This window comes from Chaetodon trifascialis, chromosome 11 (assembly GCF_039877785.1).
Source record: "Chaetodon trifascialis isolate fChaTrf1 chromosome 11, fChaTrf1.hap1, whole genome shotgun sequence".
Classification (NCBI taxonomy): Eukaryota; Metazoa; Chordata; class Actinopteri; order Chaetodontiformes; family Chaetodontidae; genus Chaetodon; species Chaetodon trifascialis.
In genome coordinates, this window is record NC_092066.1 from 4,187,589 (window position 1) to 4,208,221 (window position 20,633).

The window sequence follows — 20,633 nt, forward strand, 5'->3', positions numbered from 1 at the left end:
CTAACCATCCTCAATGAATCAGCATGCTGAAGTGTTAGCAGAGTAGCTGAAGGAAGCTGCAGCTCCACAAATACTTTGAGCTGAATTCCTTTGCGACACGCTGTGTTTTTCTGGACTGTTGCAACAAGCTGACCGAAAGCAGAAAACTCAGTCCTGCCTAATGAACTGGCTTAAGACGTCTTAATGGATCTGTTGCCTCTGGGGACCCGCATGAGTCCATCCCTCACGGACTGCGCTCCACAAGATCAATGACACCTGCCATCTCTTGGCAGGGCCTGGGCTGCTCTGACTGGCTGCAAAGTGCAGGGTTTCCTTCATACCTGTCAAAAACTGGCTCTGGGTCTCACAGTTTTAATCACGTAAGCAATGCTAATGTCTGATTAGCTGCACAGACTGCTGCATATGCATGTGGTGCTGGGAGAGCAGGAGGGGTGAAGGATGCATATGTTGTTTTTGTAGATTTAAACTTAAATATGCAGATATACCTTGTAAGAGAGATGACATTTCGACTCCTCACTACAATCCTTGTGGTCTGCTCTATGACTAAAAGTAATGTCAAACCAAGTATCTTCCCTTCCTTCACAGGAATGTGGTTTTAAGGTGGCTTCAGTATAATGCAGTCGGAGCATGGTTACAGGATTTTTCCTCAAAGGCCTGTCAAAGCACAAGCTTTTGATCAATAACTCTACCCACGTGTGCCAATTAGTCTAATCCGACAGGCCTACAGCAAATATGATGATGGTGGAGGCTGTGTGAGATCATTAAACAAATACACTCCAGCTCCACTGAAGTGTTGGAGTTCACTCTCCACCCTGTCCACGGCTCTCATTAGCGATGCGCTTCTTTAGCTCAAGAGAAGAAGAAAGTGCTGTGCTTTTTCCACAAGTTTTTAATTTGATCTGCGCAGTCTGAATGTGTGACCTCAGTCAGAGGTTTCTCAGTGGATGGAGTCACTGAAGCTGCTGGTGGTAACTCAAAAACCCTTTTCACTGACTCAGTGCTGCAGGATGACACTGGATGAATGTGTTGAGTGTTGCGTTAAGAGTCGCAGAGGAAGAAGATATCAGGCTTTGGACACACACAGTACTTGTTAACTGGATCAATTCTTTGTTGGTTTGGTTTCTTTGTGACATTTGTTGACAGTAGGACAAATACAAATGATCTCCAGCCTCATCCTTTATGTAAATTAAGAGTGGCAGACAGTAATTCACTGAGTAAAGGCTTCAAATCTTATAGTTACTGATTCCCTCTCATCTGCTCAGCTGTGACTGGATATTAGCATGAAAACAAAACATAACTCATATTTATATATATGAGAGATCCAATCAAAGATGTCATTAACAGACGGGGCTTAATCATTCAAGGGAGGACAATGATTTAAATCAATAACCAAGAAGACCAAGGAGCTCATCGTGGACTATAGGCAAACCAAAGGCTGCGTCACACCTCCATTCACATCAGCAGTGACAGCTCCCACCCCAACCATGGACTGTTTGTTCAGGAGCCTCCATTCCCACACCAGCAGGCACAGGAGCAGCTTTTCCCCCGAGCTGTTACCCTGCTAAACTCTGTCCACCAGCTAAACTGCATTTCGTTGTCTCTGTGTTGCTGAATCTAATGTAATTTCAATCAATAACAAACAGATCGATCATTGAATTCAGACTTTCTGAAGATATTTTCAGGCCTGTCTGTGGGGGGTGGTGTCATGTCGGATGTTATGTGGTCAGGAGACAACATGCAACAGGGGGCTGATGGGTAATGGTCCAGCTCAGCCCGGCTCCTCTTGTGCCTTGTGCCTGTTGCCATGGAGATTTCCATCGAGTGCTTTTCGGCCCTCGCAGCTAATCGAGGGGAAGCGGTGTAGGGGTGTGTGTGTGTGTGTGTGTGTGTGTGAGTGAATCTCCCTGCTTGGTTAACACTCGGGCTGCGTTCAGGAGCGCCACACAGTGAAGGCTGAAGACGTGTCTGCGAAGCATTCTGACAAATGACGTGAAAATGACATTTGTGATGATGATGCACCTCACATGACGTTTACTTGGTCAGTTTTTAAGATGCAGTGTTGTATAGCGTGAACGTCTGATGGTCTTAAAGGCGCAATCTGTAATATTTTACAGTCTCTTTGCACAAAATGATGAGGGGAATGATCTATAGGTGGGGTTTCACAGACTTTGCTCGAACTCTCACTGTAATTGTTTTTATTCTTGTGAAATGGTGCCAACACATTTCTTAAACAGTTTGTGAATTTAGGATGTAGCAAACATTGACTTCTGAAGCTAATGTTTTTGGGATTAAACGTTAGCTGGTCCCATTATCGCTCTCACAAAACATCGGGTGTTGTGTGGAGGAAGTTGTAGTTCCCAAAGCAGCCACTAGATGATATCAATGAGTCACATTTGACTGACAGCACCTTTTACTAAATTTCCATTTCTAAGCAAGGATAGCAAGAAAAAAAGCACTGCTTTTCTTGCACATTTGAACACTTAAACAATGTTACCTCTCACTACAAATGACAATATCACAATAACGCATTGAAAGCACCACATGATTGGCCTGCAGGACACAAAGACTGTTAGTATACCAGATAACAAATTATAAGTAGAACAAATTATGAAATATATCAACATGAAACCATCATAGTCAATCTAAAAAAGGAAGCCCTACAGAAATAATCCATGCAGGGTGCATGGCAGAGCATACAACTCAAACCTTCCACGAAATTAAACAACAAAAGACATCATTTGTGTTGCGACCTCTTCGCTAACGTGGACTCTTGTCCCTCTTAATACAACTTCCTCCCTTGCTCTCGTAATTATTACTATGGACACTAGAGGGCTTTGTGAGGTAAACATGTTGTTTTGAGGCATTCAAACGGCTGATGCTGTCTCATATCTTACGACCCTGCCTTCAAACCCGTGAAGTCCAACACCGTAACGAATCATAAACACATTCGGTGCGAAGGTTTAACAAAAATGCTCGATTTGTTTTAAGCTCTTTCACATTCAGCCATTCGCAGCTTCTCCGAGTGTATGTTACTCCAGAGGTTGAGTAAAAGTCTTCTTCAGTCATAATGTTTTACACACTCTGTATATAGCTCAGCAATAATAACACTTATCTCCAGCTCGCCGTTCAGTTCAGCTCTCCTCCTGCTGAGTTAACTAATGCCAATTAAAACATAACTGCAGGCCGTATTCTCTGCTGGAAATGAGTGTTTCCATGCTGAGCAAGCTTCTTCAAGATGATCCATTACAGCTCTGACAGTGAAGCCAAGGGACCCAATCAACACCTGGGAAACAGCGGCTCCATGACTGAGCAGGAGATGGAGGACATGTGGCAGCATGTTCACAAAGACACAGAATAAATATAGAAAGAAAACATGTTTTTAGCCTTTCTTTACCTTGCAACCCCTTAAGATGAAGCTACGACGACTTCGACCCACCATCTCCAGTTACAGGTCTACTGGTTGGGACCAGTTCAAACTGGGTAACTTTCAGTGCTTTTCAATGGTTTAAGGTGGTGAAATGTTCCAGGACTTCACATGAAAAGCACAAAGATGAAGGAAACAACACAAGTTTAGTCTGCTTTTCCATCCTGTTAATCATTGTCCAAAGTACACTCAAGCTGTTGGTGACATGAAGCAAAAGGGGATTTCTCATTTCCAGATTGGGATCAGAGCACGGCAGCTCTTTTCTGATCCTTCCCAGCCATCAAACCGACCAGCAGAAACAACCAAAGCAAGCGGGAGAAATTCAGCGTTTCAGAGCTTAATGCATAAAACCTCCAGCAAGCAGCAAAGCAGAGCGCCATGTGAACAAATTCACCAGACCCCAAAAGACCGTGGACGCAAACAAAAGCAGAAAGCAGGATTGATCGAGCTTTCTCCACATCGCCGCTCGTCTCCCTTCTGAAAACATTAGTGGAGCTCAGATCACGTCGGCGATGCTGAGCAAACTCGCAGCGCAAATATGATCCATCACACAGCGGCGGATCAAGTCATTGGGGGTAAAACCCTGATTAATCTATAGCGAGGCTGAACAGAGGTCGCGCTCAAAACAAGTCCGTTAAACCTGGTCCGTTTTGATTAAAGGAACAGGAAGAGGGAAGTTTTGTTGAATATGTATTTAAGCACAACTGGTTTTCTGACTTCTCACAATGTATTTTGTGAAATCTCCTTAAAGATCAGTAACATACATGCAAATAAACCATTCAGGAAAACCAATAATAACTTGAATCATAAATGAAACATTATATTAAAAAGAATAAATCAATGTTTTTTGAACAGCTGTGACAGAAAAAAAGTCCTTCCTGTAAGCAAAAGGTGGCAGATTTGATCACATGATGTAATATTATCATAACCTACATGCGATGAAATAATTATCGTAAAGCCAACAAGTCATTAGACTCACTCAACACTCCAACAGTACTCACATTTATCACTGACACCTGCTTAAGACACGTTATCGCACAATAGCGCCACACCTAACCTTAAATCCAGGTTAAACAAACACAACAATGCCTTTATTTCTCATCCCTCATCCTCAAATGTCCGTTCAGATAATGTTTGCATGGAAACAACGAGGTGGCAGTCGAGTCAGCGCTTCCCACAAGTGAAGGCTCAACATGTTCCTGCTGAGCTTCATCGGCACATCCTGCTGCACGATCGCACAGCTACGACGCAGGTGACAGGTAAACTTCGATGGACAGTCTCAAGGCATTTAAGTCTCGACAAGAAGAATTGTAAACCAATATCTGAGCAATACCATATCATCATCATCATCTACAGTTTCGGATATATTAGTATCTAAATACTATACAGTACATTCGAAAATGAATGGCAGTAAGGTAACATAATGATTAACATTTGATACTGAAGGCAAAAATGTCAGTAATGCGTTTGGTTCAAGCCCCTCAAATTTGAGGATTCGAGGCTTCTCTCCATACATCTGTCAATAAAGTGAATGTCTGGGTTTTGCAGCATCGGTCGGGCAAAATAAAGACGTGTTGGGACGTCAGGCTACAGTGGGCACTTTTCACTATTTTCTGATATTTCTTTAACCAATCAGTGGAGAAAACAATGTGCAGATTACTCCAAAGTGAGAAGAATCGCTTGTTGCGGCGCCGTGCACAAACACAGGAACCTTTAAGTGAGTAAGTATAATTGACAGGCAGCCGTTCTTATCTCCACGGCCAGACTCGGCGGCATGCTGAGGCTAAAAATGAAAGTCAGCAGAGGTTCCTACACTGCAAGAAATGCCCACCTGGACGGACAGTTATTAAACGCTCACATCTGATCTAATCGAGTGGACTTGTCTGTACACAGCATGCTGCAGCGATGCAGTGACATGCCATCATCAGTCCTATCATCAAAACATCTCGATCCTCTTCTCTTTATCACTCACACAGGAGCACTTCTTTGCAGCGTAACAGAGCCGACCCTTGTAGGCGTCGGATGCTCCGGCTCTAAATGTGGCATCGCTCCACCTGCCAAGATGACAGTCACAAAGAAAATGTCAAGTTGCTGATGGAGCAGCGTCTTTCCACGCAGCTGGCCTGCCCTTTCTCCTTTTGTACCCACGCACGACGGGGTGATACGCTGAAAACAGTAGCGAGTCCACAGGGGTGGGCGGCTCTGCGCTCCATCCTGACTGTTGCATCAATCCTGGTGCGTCACTTTGTGTTGTTTTGTACTGGAGGGACGTTTGTCTGAGGGCAGGGATCGTACGTTATCACATTCATTTAAAGAGAATTACCAAAATGACCCATTTAAGACACGAAACAGGACACATTGCTGTCTCATCTACCTGTTGACAGAACAGCTTTTGTCAGGCAGTTTATGACGTAGACGGCTTTATTTAGACATGACATGACTGTCACAGTGCACCTGGTGTGTACATAACGACATGAAGGAAAGAGATTGTTTATTTTAAAGCTAAAGGGTCGGAGGGTGGTGGTGTGGGGTGGATAGGAGACGTCACAGTGGTGGGCGGTGGACTGTCCTGCTCAGTGACAGAAGCGTCCTGCTGGCTGTGCTTTACCAACAGGTGTTCTGCCGTTTTAAGCTGGTGGATGCCCCTGCTGTGACAGATTCGGGCATAGCCTGAAGGTAGATGAAGCTTTTAATCCAGGTTCTGTGATCTTTGTTATTCAGTGTGAAATTACTTTGTGAGGGCCTGTTTAAGTCCTCAAAATCTGCAAGCAAAGCTCATGTGACAGACGCTGCGTTCATCCAGGAGAACCGCTTAAATGACTTCTGATGTCAAGGTAAGAGAACAACTTGTTTCCTCGAGGTACTGAGATGTTTTTCAGTTGTCACTTTCTCCTCTTGTTGGAAAGAGAGAGAGAGAGTGTCCTCGGCTGAACAATACCAACCTCACTCGCTGTTTTTTTCTGCCAAGAGATTATAGCCAGCTCAGGCAATCAGAGCTGCTGTGTGGCCTGATAGAGCCGGAGCTGCCAATCACCGACAGACTGGCAGCGTCTGCGAGGGGCAGTCTGACAGCAGCTATTGAAGCAGGTCGGACGCACGGCGGGCGAGAACAATGGCCGGAGATGCGGCCGCTGCAGTTTTTCCACTGTGAGATCCAACTGTCAGCCCGGCCTCTCCTCACCTGACTCACCTGGGACATTTTCATGCTCTTTGAAACTCGGGCCAAAAGTATAGCCAAGCTCACAAGAAGCTCCACCGAAACGGCCAACGCTGCCGCGAACTGACATCATCACGTTTCACAATAATTAACATTTATATGCACAGCACCCACCACTCAAGTCAAATCGAGTTACACAAGCATTGATCTCATGCCGGCCGCCCTTTTTGACTTCAGCTTTGTCTCCTAACGTCTGGATTCTTTTGATGGCGACAGGAAATGCAAACCTCTGAGTCCTGATCAGCTCATCAACCAAACGTCGGGTTTAAAAGATGATCTTTGGTGCAAATTTAGGAACGGTTTAAACTATCTTCACAAATGATAAGTTAACCAGCTGATTATCTATGTATCCATCTACCCATCCGTCCACTCACGCGCCCATCTATCCATCCATCCATCCATCTATCTAATTGTGTGGGAGGACTAATTTCATTCAGCAGCTGATGTTTGTCAGACTGCTGGAAAACAAAATCTCTCATTTTTTCCAGCTGTACATTATCTTATAAAACTCACAGGAAGCAGACGTCAACCACACAGCATGACACACCCGTACTTCCGGTCTAGACAGGAAGTTAAAAGACAAAACACAGTCGGAGCAGTTCCTTTTAGCTGAAACACGCGAGGTCGATGGTGAACAGAGTTCACCATCAGAGCTGGAACATCAGCTAAGGAGAGACAGAGCAACCATCCAGCTGAGGGGATTTCAATGACCCCTCAGTCATTAAAAACCAATCTATCCATCAATCAGCATGTAGACAGACAGATAATGACTGCAGGCCTGAGAGGCAGCGAGGCAGGAACACACACCCCACGAAGCTGTGCGGACCAATGAGCAAAGAGCAAAGAAAAATCCAGCCGCAGCGAAGCACAAACAGACCAACTATGCAAATAAAAGTGACACCTTTTCTTTCATGGACGTGAAACAAGGTCACCTGAGGCAGTCACAACACAGGCGGAGCCGGTCTGAGCTCGGCTAAAAATAACGTTCACCGACGACGTAATGAACGAGAACGGGACGTGTGCGTTGTTTTTTCAGGCCCACCTCCTCTGTCAGAATTAGATCAGGGGGCGCGTTTCAAAAGGACGCCGCGCAGACAGGAAGTGACCGAGCTAACGAATCCAGAGCAAACACGCCCTGCCCGAAATAAACGCACATCAGGAAGCAGGTCAGAAACACAATCGGTCAGCTGTGCAACCGACAGCACGGCCACCTGCACCTCCTAACAGACCATTCAGATGCTTAATGAGATTATGCGACAGATTATGGCGCTCTGTTATCTCTGTCAGCTCTCTGTCTGCTTTAAACCCTGCAGGGATGTTGATAAGTGAAGCCGAGAGCTTCCCAGTAAACCACTGGTGATCGGCAGAGGCAGAAAACAAAAGGTTAGCTCAGAGCAGATGCGGCCTGATCTCTGGAGGATAACCCGGTTATCGCTGGGCTGACCCGGTGGACTCGAAGATAAAAGTGTTTCCAAGACTCCAAAATACATGCAAATTATTTTCTGTGAACGACTTTCATGTTCTGAGCTTCTCTGATTCTAGGTTGATTCTCAGCAGGGGTTTCCTTCCTCTTGATGCCAGAGAAGCCGCGAGGGACGAAAGTGAGTTTATATTTGTGTGTTGGGTCTAACGAGGCTGAATGAATGCAGAGGCGATGCAGCAGCTCAGATTTTGTGTGCATTAAATAACACGTTGGCTGTTGAAGCCGTCAGTGCAGCACAGACTGAATGTGCTTTGTAGTACACGTGCCTGCTGAGTACGCTTTGATCTGCTCTAAACTTTGCTGCTGATTGGACGGTCATCAGCACACACGTTACTGGAGCAGGAGGTCTTGAACAAACATTGTGGGAGTGGGCGGTAAAGGTCAGAAATCCAGTGGGAGGGGCGGGGGCGGGATTAAGAAAACAGTCTTGCACAGGGCTCTACTGTACGCAGAGTTCCCATTAGGGAAAATGGGACACAAGGAAAAGTGATGCTCAAATGCTGCTTAAAGAGAGGCTGCAGCCAAAGAAGCTCATTTTGGTCATGATGAGGAGGGAGATTGATATGATGACTGACAGCGTGCAGTCACTTAAACAGCGAATGGGACGCCAGCGTCGTGAGCAGTCTTGTTTCTGCAGGAGAAGTTTAAATCCTGTGTTTTTCACCGCACTGTGAGATGCAGGTGGTGCAAATATACTTCAACACTCATCATGTAATTGATGCATTCAGATGAAACGTGTGTGTTGGTGTGTGTCAGCTGACTTACCGTTGACACAGATCTCATACGGTGAACACAGCTCGCTCTCGAACAGGCAACCTGTTTTCAGGGAAACACAAAGATGGCACACGGGTTAGCTGGTGGACACGTAACCAGCTCACACTCACAGGTTTTATAAGTGAGTCACAGATTTCCAGCATGAGTCTGCCATTAAACACATAATACCCACACAGGTTCAGGTAGTCCCTCTGAGGAGTACCTCAAACAAAATTCAGTTTACCTCCCAGAAAACAAAGGAAAGCCAAACTATCTGCATAAAAAGCCATTAGAGACAAGTGAGAAAACTTGTTTTTTGGAATGAGGTTGAAGTGACACTTAACAAATCTTGATTTTAAAGAAACAGAGTAATATAATGTTTCACCCTGCAGTTCAGTGTTGGCCCGTCAATTTAAAAAAATGGAATAAGAGACTAAATGGCTTCATAAGACTCTTCTCCTCAGATCTCTTGTGCTTTTGGGCTGTTTTTGTATTGCTATATTTGTCAGCTTGGACAGCAAAAACTTGCACTTATCCTGAATTAACACTGGGTTGAGAGGATGCATCAAACCGGCTCCTTCAGCGCTCCTCTGGGAGAGGAGAGGAGGGGAGGCGGCCATGTTTTATTCTCCCGCACTTACAGGAGATGAGGCAGCATGTTGCACTTCTTCACACTCTCATACAAACACAGTTAAATGAACACTGCAGGTTCACTGAAGAGGATGGTTTGTCCTTTAGCAGGAGGTAATAGCAGGTTACAGTCCAACACAGTGTTCTTTCCTTTCATCGTTTACAGTATCTGAGTTTGGATTCATTAGCTGATGCAGACCACGAGCTTCCTGCAGCCACAATAAAGGCCGTCCAGTGTGAGGAACTGATAACCACTGTGGTAACAGATGAAGGTCGCAAGCCTGAGTTAAACTGTTAACACTGGTCTCAGACCCCTACTACTACTACTACTACTACTACTCCTCTTGCGAGTCCACTACTGTTGCTACTTCTACTAAATCCACCACTACTACTACTACTACTAAAAATACTACTTGTACTATTTCCACTATTAAACTGAACTACTTCTACCACTATTGTTACTGCTACTGTATCTACTGGGCTACTGCTTCATCTACTGCCTGTAACAGTACTATTACCACTATTACTACAATTACCACTGCTACTACCGTTATTAAATGGCTACCACTATTATTGCTCACTTCACATCTACTATCCTTCTCTTAATGTGATTACTATTCCTACTACTACTACCACTACATTGTCTAATCTACTTCTACTAAGACCACTACTACTGTTCAAATCAAATTACTACTACTACTACTGCCTGTGCTACTACTATTATAGCTATTACTACGATTAACACTGCTGCTACTGCTATTAAGCAAATAGTACTACTACTTTAACTGCTTCCACCAACAATTACTTCTATCAGTAATAGCAGTACCACTACTTCTCTAGTACTACTAAAAGTACTTCCACTGACGCTTCTTCTAGCACTTCGGTGTTAATAAATACGCAGTTTAAAGTTTATCTAGTGTCAGTTTCATTCATAATGTATGCACTCAGGTGGCTGTAAACACACACAGGGACACACTCTGGGGACGGTAACAGCCACCAGCTGAAACCAGCAAAACAATGGGATGCTGTAACCATGGCAACACTGGTCACTGAGTGCCTCTCTGCCTTGCAGGGATCAAAGGGTGGCAGCGTTTACCTCCCCCTCATCTCCCCTCATCTCCCTCCACATCTACGCTCCGCAAGCTCTCGTTGTGTGGTCTATCGAGGGGGGTTTGCTAATATGGACGCTCACACCTGAACCTAAAATCTGCTTTCAGCTCACCTGGAGCAGTTTTGGAGCAATTGGACATCACCTCAGCATCAGCATTTAGACTACAGCAGGGCAGAGCTCATTATTCATCCACGTCTGGCGCCCAGGCGATTGCTTTTCTATTACAAACCTCCGCAGCCTCTGAGAGGCCATCGTGCCCACAGTATTGCTTTCTTTTCTTTGGTGTGAACAGCAGATGGCCTTGGCTTGTATTTTTTGTGTACTTACAACCACACAAACACTCACAAGGAGCTCTTCAAATGCTCCTCGGTCATCTGTTGTCTGACGAGGTTGGAGATTTTAGAGAAATTCACACTTTTTTCCCAAATCGTTTCCTCCAAAGGAACATTAATAATGCTCATTTTTTGCTTTTTAAAGGATATGGAAGTGGAAGTGTTTCTAGTAACAACTCAAAGCATTTGGTTCAAATTAGGTAAAGACTGTATTCTTGCTCAGTAAAGAAGACATACCAGATACAATACAAAATGGATATGGACAGTAACAAGGAAACTGCAATCCCCATTAAAGACTAGCTAACTGTCAAATAGAAAAGTATCACCGAGTCCTGATTTAAGGTAGAGATTTAAGATCCATATGATATGACTTAAATCAAATGTAATCTATCTAAACATACACCCAGAATCCAGAAGAAAAAAAGAATAAACTATAAAAACACTTAGGCTAACAGTTAGCCTACTCAGAATGTTACATTAGCAACACATTAGCCTCGCCTAGCTTGGTTAGCACTGCAGTAAACAGCTCACAGGAAAACTAAATCAACAAATAACAAAACCACAGTCACAAAACAGCTATAATTAAAAGGGAACCTACAGATAATGATCCAGCAAAGCCGTTTTGGGAGAAGATAAAAATGTATTTTCTCAGTTACAAATCCAACAAAATGGCGGATGTAGCATTAGCAGCCTGTAACAGCCATGGAACTGAGCCAGTAGGGGTTGCTACCAGCTACTAGCTAGCATTTTGCGATGACCATTGTTGCTAGCAGACTTTATCAGCTGCAGCTAATGAGCTACTGAACGCTAACTCCATAAGTTGGCCGATAAACTCCAGCTGACATTTTAAATATTTACAGCTGACCTGTTTTCAAACAAAAGGGTCTGTACACGATGATAATGCTAAAGGCTAAAGCTACATGTCCCAAGCAAGAAGTGAGTACGCTCACCAGAAGATGATCTGTGTCATACGCAGCATTGTTCTGGTATCAGAGCTAGTTAGCAGGCCCACTTAACTTACTACAGTTTTATATCATTTCTAAAACTAAAATTAAATATCATTTGCTCAAACATAACCCTGTTTGGATGCTCTAATAATAAAAAGTGACGTAGTCTACAGCCCTTTTCACGGGAGATTTTGTGAGGTTGTCGTAGGTGTTTCTAATAACATTAATGATGTTTCCTGTAATCAGGTGGAATTATTCCTATTTGTGTTTCACAAAGCACTTGATCTTCCGTCTTTGATAGTTTATTAATTGAAATTCACTATTTGCAATTATTCTGTGGCGAAAAAGGGTAAAACAAAACAGGAACGTCTGCATAAATCATACAAAACAGGCTCGTTGTGACTCAAATCAACAGCAGCTCCACACACGCTGCTTCAAGCAGCATCGTGTCTTTTTGCCCGGGACGCAGTTTGTCTTTAACGAAGACAAATCAGAGTGAAGTCATTTGCTATGAGCTTGTGTCATGTTTGCTGGATATTCATTATGTTTCTGTTTTGGTATAATTAAAGGGAGAATCACCCGAGGCTGCATTTGTTTACATCTCTGTGGAAAAGGACCCGGTAATCACAGCCGTTTCCAGCGGGCGCCGTCTTGTTAAAAGCAGAAACATGTAACACAGAAACGCAGTTTACAAAGAGTCAGAGCTTCATTACAGCAGCTTTGGGCCATTCATGCTGCTTTTGGGCCAAATGCTTCAAAACAGCTTAATAAGAACAAAGATACAGAAGCAAAAAAGGCAAATCACACAGGCTTACAACTGAAAGGGAATCATAACATTTGAGAACAAAATGCTGTTTTCACATTTTGGCAAAATATGTTCCCTGACATTCAATATTTAATGTTTTCAAACACAGAAAACCCATAAAAATGTTCTGTCACACATTTGATGCACTGATCATCTTTTAATGAATCAACTTAATGAAAGAGGATATAAGGAAAAATAAGAGTTTTGTTTCCTGTTTGACTTGCAGATAAGAGCTGGTTAGAAGTGGAGGATATGGAAGATGGCACCGCATGCTGCTTTTGGACTTTTGCTGCCACCCTAAGTTTTTGCTGTCTGGTTTCATCACTCCACACCAGTAGAGTGTGAAATAGGTTGCACTGTGGACGGACGCCAAGCCGGCGAAGCGGGAGGAGCGGAATTTCAATCAGCTTCACCCTGTGAGCAAAGAGCAGCGTCCAGGCTGTGGCCTTTAATGCCTCCTGGCAGGGCCGTTACAAGCTGCGCTCGCTGACGAGGACAGGCACTACATTTCCCAGGATGCCATCTGTCTGTTTGCATGCGACACCTGCTGCTCCCGTGGGAGAGGGCCAATGATTAAACTGAGAGCGGTCACCTTGGAAAATAAAGCCAATGATTTAATTGGCTGTATAAACGACAACCCGCCCGTACTGTCGTCATATCCTGAAGTATATGAAAACACAGACCAACATCTGTTTACATACATTAAAAATGTTAAAAGATGTGCAACAAAAAAAAAAAAAATCACTCCATGAATAAAGGGACTGTTTCTGTGTAGTGACCATGCAGCAGTGAATGATTGATAAGACGTCACATTATGAGATGAACAATCCTTATTTCTACATCATCACCCCTAAAAATCCCCTTTCCATTCAACCTCCAGTCAGGCTAAATCCAAACTATTCAGTGCTGCACATTTGATCAACTGTATCTGGCTAATTAACTTTGCAGGTCCTATATGACATTCACTGCCACTAGGTGTCACACTGGAGCGCCAGCATCTCGGACCCTAACCATCACCAGCAGCTGTATCGCTGTGGTCAAAGCCACCAGACTCCATTGACAAAAACAGTAATTTTATCCCGCAGATCATCGTAAAGTGAACTCACCAACACGAAAATGAAAATATCTAGCCGGCGTTTGGCTTTAACCCTGAGTAGCTAGTTGGCTAAGCTAATTAGTGCATAGTTATAATGCTGTGTATTTTAAATGATTTTCTTCTATTTTTAAGGTGCTTTTTTAACATCTGGACAACACAAGAAAATCATTAACTGGCTCTCCCAGTTTACAGTTCTGCTCATTTCCAGATGCAATGGCTGGATGGTTACGATCGGCGAGGTCAGCAAACATTCACTTGATCTGTTCATATAATGAGTGAGATATTACGTTTAGTCGTGTCTGTCTCCATCACCGGCCTCTGACTCTCTTTATGTGGCCTTCTGTCTCGATTACAGCGAACCACTTTCATCATTTTCCTTCAGCGTTTGGCTCCAACCTTCTCCACCACACAATGTTATCTCCTCGGGGGTGTTTACATCTCCGGGCAGTTGATAACACGTTGGGGGGGGGGGGGGGGCCGGGCCTTTTTAAAGCTCTCCCTGTCTTTGTAGTTTTATTCTTAGCTCCCGCTGTCGATCTAAAGGCTGACTTCACGCTCAGGTTTTTTCCCGTGGCTGATCAGAAAGGGATTTCCTAATTGGCTGCCTGCACGTCGTCTATCTCGACTGCATGTGCGCAGCAGACGTGTTTTCGTGTTTGTGCCGCGCTTCGCTTTTAACATGACGGCAAGCCAATTTGTTTGGGCCTCCGAGAGAAACGATCAATCGCGACAAGACGCCACCTGACGACTTAGATGCGCGCTAAAGGAAGAGTTTGGACGCATTTGATCATTTTTATTTCGTGGCAGCGGAGCGGGGAAATCCATTTCTCAATTAGGAGGTTTGTATGAGCAGCTCTGCTTAAATTGGCGGTAATCTCTCTCTGTCTTCCCCTCCTCTGTCTCCTGCAGCGACAAAACAACCGCCTCCATCACCTCCTCCCTCGTCCTTTCATCCCCTTCCTCTCATCCTCCTCTCCTCTGCTCTTCCCCTGATTGTTCAAATCCGCGGCATTCATCCATCCATCTGTTCAAATGACGGCGCGGCGCTCTGTGTTCAGAGCTCTCTTTCGCTGGAGCTCTCAGATGCTGGCTGTCTTCATTATGTGCGGTCCAGACTGGATTTTTAATTTTTCCAACAAACAATCCAAGTTATGGCGCTTCAGGAAATCACTTTTCCTGCAGCAGCTTTTAATGACAAACCGTGGCCGTAAACGGTCTGAACATTATTTGTCATTTGCCTGCGTTAAACCTAAGGTGTTAAGATTTTGGTTAAGGTTGAATAACACCAAACACTTTTGCTTGCAATATGCAACTTTCACCAATATTTTGAGCTCTGAAGGACACTTTAATTGGAGGTTACACAGAAAGCGAGCACCTGAAATGATGGCAATGATCCCTCTAGATCCAATAAACTGCAGCTTTACTGCATGTTTATGTGCAACTTAACTGTACTTAGTGTTATGTTTAAGAACCAAAGTTTAATAAACCAGAAGTTTCAGGAAAATCAAGCTCCAGGAGGTGAGACTGCCGATTTCAGATTCAACTAGTAAGTATTTGGCGGTCGTGGACAATTAAAGTCCTTCTATCAGGCAAATATGTCCGTATTACTGCGTCTACTGACATGCTGTAACTGCATCACATGTTTAGACAACTTACAGGAAGTCAGATGGATCAGCAATGGATCGATCAGTTCTAGAAAGATCCAAACTGCTTAAAGCCACAAACGTCCAGGCGCCGACCGGGAGACTGACCAGAAAAGAAAACAGCACTGAGACACTGAACAGGAAGCACGATTAGTCCTGCAGGACCAATCAGACTCAGAGCTGATGTGGTTTCACCTGTGCGGTGAGAAGACATCTGAACAGGAGGAGGCATCAATCAAGCAGGCCGTTCATCACACTCACCGCCTCTGCGATCAATAAACACTGATCCCAAATGATCAGCTTATTGATGAACGTCAAGTCGATGCAGCCAAAAGATCAATAAAGCCAACGGAGCTTCCTCACCAACAAACCGACGCGTCAGAGTCTCCTCTGCAGCGTTACTCTTTATTAGATTCATAACGTCAGATAAACACTGACAGTGATGACGTCAGATGATCGACATGACCACACACACACACACACACACACACACAGATCATGAGACCTTTTACTGCAACTAAAATCAGATTGCTGTGAGCTCCCGTCCTCCTGTCTCTGTCCACGTCCACACGTCTCCCAGCACAGCTGCAGTAAACTGGCTCTGCAGCCCGGCCCCCGACCCGAGCAACCAATCAGCACGAATGAAATGTTAATGAGCGCTGCCATGGCTACGGTCACACCAGGCGAACCAGCGGTGACCTTCTCCAGGTCCACGTTAATGATTAGGAGAGCCGAGCCGAGCGCAGGCTGCGGTTCAAATCTCAGGAGGTAAAATGTGGCTCAGAGAGGCTTTAAAATGAAGCCGAACACTCGAAAACACAGAGTCCGACTGCAAGCTCGTCTTCAGAAACTACAGGATGACAGAAAAGTACATCCACTGAGGTGTTCAGTGTCAACAGTGGAAGCATTCACAGTGACGAACGGCTTCTTTCACTCTTAAATTATTGATTGTCGGCTGCATCAACACCTCAATAATTAAAGTTTCAAAAACTGATCATCATGAAATCCCCAAAACTGACATTTAGCTCCGAAACTGGAAAAGACTCACATCAGAAATCTGACAATTCACCTGAGGAACGTCTGAAAGTTACAGATCAGGTGAATTTGCAGCATCTCGTATGAAATGCTGTTTCATGTGTGACCATTTATTCTCAAAGATGTGAAGATTTCCTGATTTTCTGTTTTGGATCATTGTAAATTGAAGATTGAACTGCTGCTTGAACAAAATAAGAACTATGAAGGCATCAACCTGGGCCGTGGGAAAATGCAATTTACATTTTTCTCTATTTTCTGACATCTTATAGAGCTTCCTGTCAATCAATGAAGGGAAGGAAAAGCAGTCAAGTGACGGCACCTCAAACCTGACTCTTGATAGAAATGTCTTATTCTGTGCACATTTTCAACACAGACCCACCAAAAACAGGCAAAACCGCATGAAGTGGCCTTTGAACGAGAGACAGCGCTCTGACCCGACTTCTCCTGGCAGAAATAAAAACGGAAGGTTCCGCCTCAGGTGACCTCTTAAGGTGGAAATGTGGCTTGTATCACCTGTCAAGGCGAGCGGCGGGAAGCCAAGCGGTGGCGGTGCTTCGACTGGGCAGCGTTCCTGCAGGCTGCAGCTCCCACTTCATCATCCAGCACAAACAATGCAGCTAAAGGCTAAAGGTGTGCAGGAGCAACTATTAGCGCTAACAAGCGATGTGCGGTGGGACACTGCAGGTAAAAGCTCCACTTAACTCATTTAGTCTTTGAACTTCTTCAAGTCCGCTGGTGGACTGAGAGGACGGGGACGTTTCCCTGAACCAAACTCCGTAGAAAAAACATCAAATTATGTCATCAGACCGGTGCTGAGAGACACACAGGACGACAGCAACGTGCTTCATTACATCCTGCTCAACTACAACACGAGCAGTCATTCAAAGACTTCAACCGTCACACAGAAAACATATTTAATGCTTGACTTTATAAATATCTGCTTATTGTGAATCTGACACAGCAACACGGTTCAAAGGCTGGGAAAGATGTGGAATGCGTTCCACAGGTAATCAGGTGAGAGGATCGTGATTGGGTATGAAAGGGGCATCCTGGCAAGGCTCAGCCGTTCATAGAGGATGGAGCAAGGTTCACCACTTTGTGAACACATGACTGGATGAAGGAAAACCACTGTCTGCAAACACAGTTTGGAAACGGCTGGCTCCAATAAACCAAGATGGCGACAGTCATTCAGAGATTCTAGGTGGTTTGGAGTCACGTGACGTCAAATTCAGATGAGCACAGGACGTGAAAACCACATTGGAAGAGATGGAGGAAAGTTCTTACTGTGCTAGTTTGAACTAAATTTCAAGAGAAAGATAGAAACAGAACAGCAGAACATATGCTGGACGTGACTCTTACGTTACGAAGAGGAGGGACAACTAGCTGCTCATGCAGACGTCGTATTCAGAGTCAGGTGACCTGCAGAGGGTCGCCATGCCACGCCCCACCACCCACAAAGCCTCACTCAGAATCAACCGCCTTAATAAATTCTCACTACATTAATGTTTCCTCAAATGAAGTCACACAGCGTGAGACTAAGTGTTTGTGTATCGCCTTTCCTGACCGTGCAGCACGCCGACTCAACACCAGCTTCCTCCTGGACCCGCCTCCACATAACACAAGCAAGCAGGCGTCGAAAAAGGGCACAAGACAGAGCCAATAACACGATGGGATTCACGAGTGAACGACCAATCAGAGGCCACACACGCTCTAAAGTATTTATTTACATCTATGTTCTGGTGCTTTGAGCTCCACCTTCATTCAACTTCCTCCTGTTTACGTTGAGCCATAGTACGGTGGCCTCTGCAGGACACGCTGCGTAAAGCAGCTAACATGATTTTAGCTATGTTACGTATTTGCTGTAACTGCGACAGAAGCAGAGCAACATTTCTGCTCTGTTTGTGAAAAACTAAAAACCAAACAGGCCTGTGGGGTTACTGCAGGATTGGTGATTAAAGCATATCCATCAGTGAGGTTAGAGGCAGATCAGCCAATCAGAGGACACTTAGAGACGGCTGGTGGTTTCTGAGGCTGAACGTGTAAATGAGACGGACGCTGCAGCTCTCTGCCGTTTGCTGCTCGTCTCCTCGGCGGAGTCTGTCCTGTGGCTGCCATACTGTCTGTATGCTGGTTATGTAATCTTAAGGAGAGAGGAGGAGGAGGAGGAGGAGGAGGAGGAGGAGGAGGAGGAGGGTCTGGATGCACACACACATCCCTGCCTCTCAGCACCAGCTTCTTCCTGCTCTTCCTCCTCCTCTCACTATCCTCTACAACACATTTCTGCATCAGTCATCTTGCAGGCTCCCAATCCCCAATCAGTCAGGAAATATTAGATATCAGCTATTTATAGACACACACACACACACACACACACACACACACGATCAATAGCTGCCTGTGTGAGGAGCGCAGAGCTGGAAACAGGATGCTGAGTGGACCAGCTGGTTTTTCGGCGCTTCGCATCACTGATGGTTGTTCTTGTGTTTGCATTTGGCGCTGCTGTGTGTCATTTATTCCCTTTATTTCATTCATCTCCACAGTCTTTATCTACTGCTTTCTTCAATTGTTTTTATGTTTTTGAAATAAATATATAAATAAATATTTCCACATGAACATGTTTTGTATGTTCATTACCTCCATTTTTATTTTGTCAGTAGCTTATTAATGGAATTCTGAATCATTCTAATAATAATTTAATTATATTATCTTATTACTGTCTTTACTTTGATTTTTATTTTATTTCCTGAGCAAACGGCTACTTTTTAAATCTTATTTCATATATATCACTTATTATAATGCATGTACTTTTTTATTTTTGAAATTTTGTGTTATTATTGTATTATTTTCAACTAATCTGAATTATTTTTTGAATATTTTATTTAATCTCAGTTTTAATTGCAGTTAGAAACAGCCCTGACTCGCACGTGTGGTTGATGGAATAAAGGTCAGTTTCGCGGTCGCTCCCTCCTGCTCCCGCCGCCGGCGCGCGCAGCGTCTCCTCGGTGCGCAGCGGCGCCTTTTCGCGGCTCTTCCATCATTTCTGTGATCTTTCTGAGGAACTCGCGCGTCTGCGGCGGATCTTTGTCAAACCGGATGACCGTGTTTGTTTTTCTCGGCTCAGGTGAAGCTGCAGTGGAGCAGCCTGTGGGTCCTGGCAGCTCCGCTCATACAAATATTGACACAGATCAGAAAAAAATCGCGTCCTCGGATCTGTCTGCAAAATGGCTCTGAGGTTTCTGCGGGATGCGGCTCCGGCCAGAAAGACAATAATCATCCGTTAATTTACTCACCGAATCTCCTGTCAGCAGCCGCGAGGAGGCAGCTGAGGGAAGCGAGGAGGAGGAGGAGGAGGTGGAGGAAGGAAAAAGGCAAAGGATCCATGTCTCTTCTGGGTTATTCTCTCAAGTGTTAAAAGGCCATTTCTTCCAGCGAGGTTTGGTTCGTCTTCCTTCCCGCTCAGAGTGGCTCCTCGGCGGCGAGGGGAGTGGAGGGGAGCCGGGGCGCACGGATGGATGTCGGAGGAGAGGAGAGAGGATGCAGGGCGTTTCTGCTGCTGCTGCTGCTGCTGCTGGAGGCGCCAGCTCTCTCCGCGTCAAGGCACGAGCGCTTAGGCACGGCGTTTCCGGTCTGGATTTTAAAAATAAAAACCTGTGAGCCGCAAAGGCTGAAGTTAAAAAATTAAAGAAATCAGAACCAGAAAAAGCTTTATTGCCGAGTACGATTTTACACATACAAGGAATTTGTTTTGGTGATGTTAAGGCATGACAAATCTTCTAAAAATAGCCTATTAAAAAGTACAAAATATAACAATAGAAATATATATATACACAGTCTGTTTTCATCGAAAGTTCACAAATGTGCAAATCCAAAAAAGGAAATCCAAGCTGAGCGTTAATGTAACGCATGGAGTTATGGCACTGTCAATGTGACAAGTAGAGGCAGAGGTGAAGTGTGAAGTGTCAGGGGGGGTTCCAGGCCTTGCTGATAAGGCTGACAGCAGATGGGAAAAAACTGTTCTTGTGGTGTGAGGTTTTGGTCCTGATGGACCGCAGCCTCATGCCAGAGGGGAGTGACTCAAAGAGTTTGTGTCCGGGGTGGGAGGGATCAGCCACAATCTTTCCTGCAGGCCTCAGGGTCCTGGAGGTGTACCGGTCTTG

The 20,633-nt window shown here is 44.7% G+C and overlaps 1 protein-coding gene across 2 annotated transcripts in view; it reads right to left on the minus strand.

The window, feature by feature from the left end:
- The window catches only part of LOC139338435 (receptor-type tyrosine-protein phosphatase N2-like), a 174,030-nt gene extending 153,939 nt beyond the window's left edge, over window positions 1-20,091 (minus strand). Inside the window, exons 1-2 of one of the 2 annotated variants that reach the window (XM_070973425.1) lie at window positions 19,767-20,091; window positions 8,890-8,940 (exon numbers count right to left, since the gene is read on the minus strand). In XM_070973425.1, coding sequence (XP_070829526.1) covers window positions 8,890-8,940; window positions 19,767-19,857 — 142 coding nt within the window. In that variant the 5' untranslated portion in view covers window positions 19,858-20,091. The remainder of the gene's footprint in view (window positions 1-8,889; window positions 8,941-19,766) is intronic. The other variant, XM_070973426.1, reaches the window with a different exon arrangement.
- Window positions 20,092-20,633: the final 542 nt, after the last annotated feature.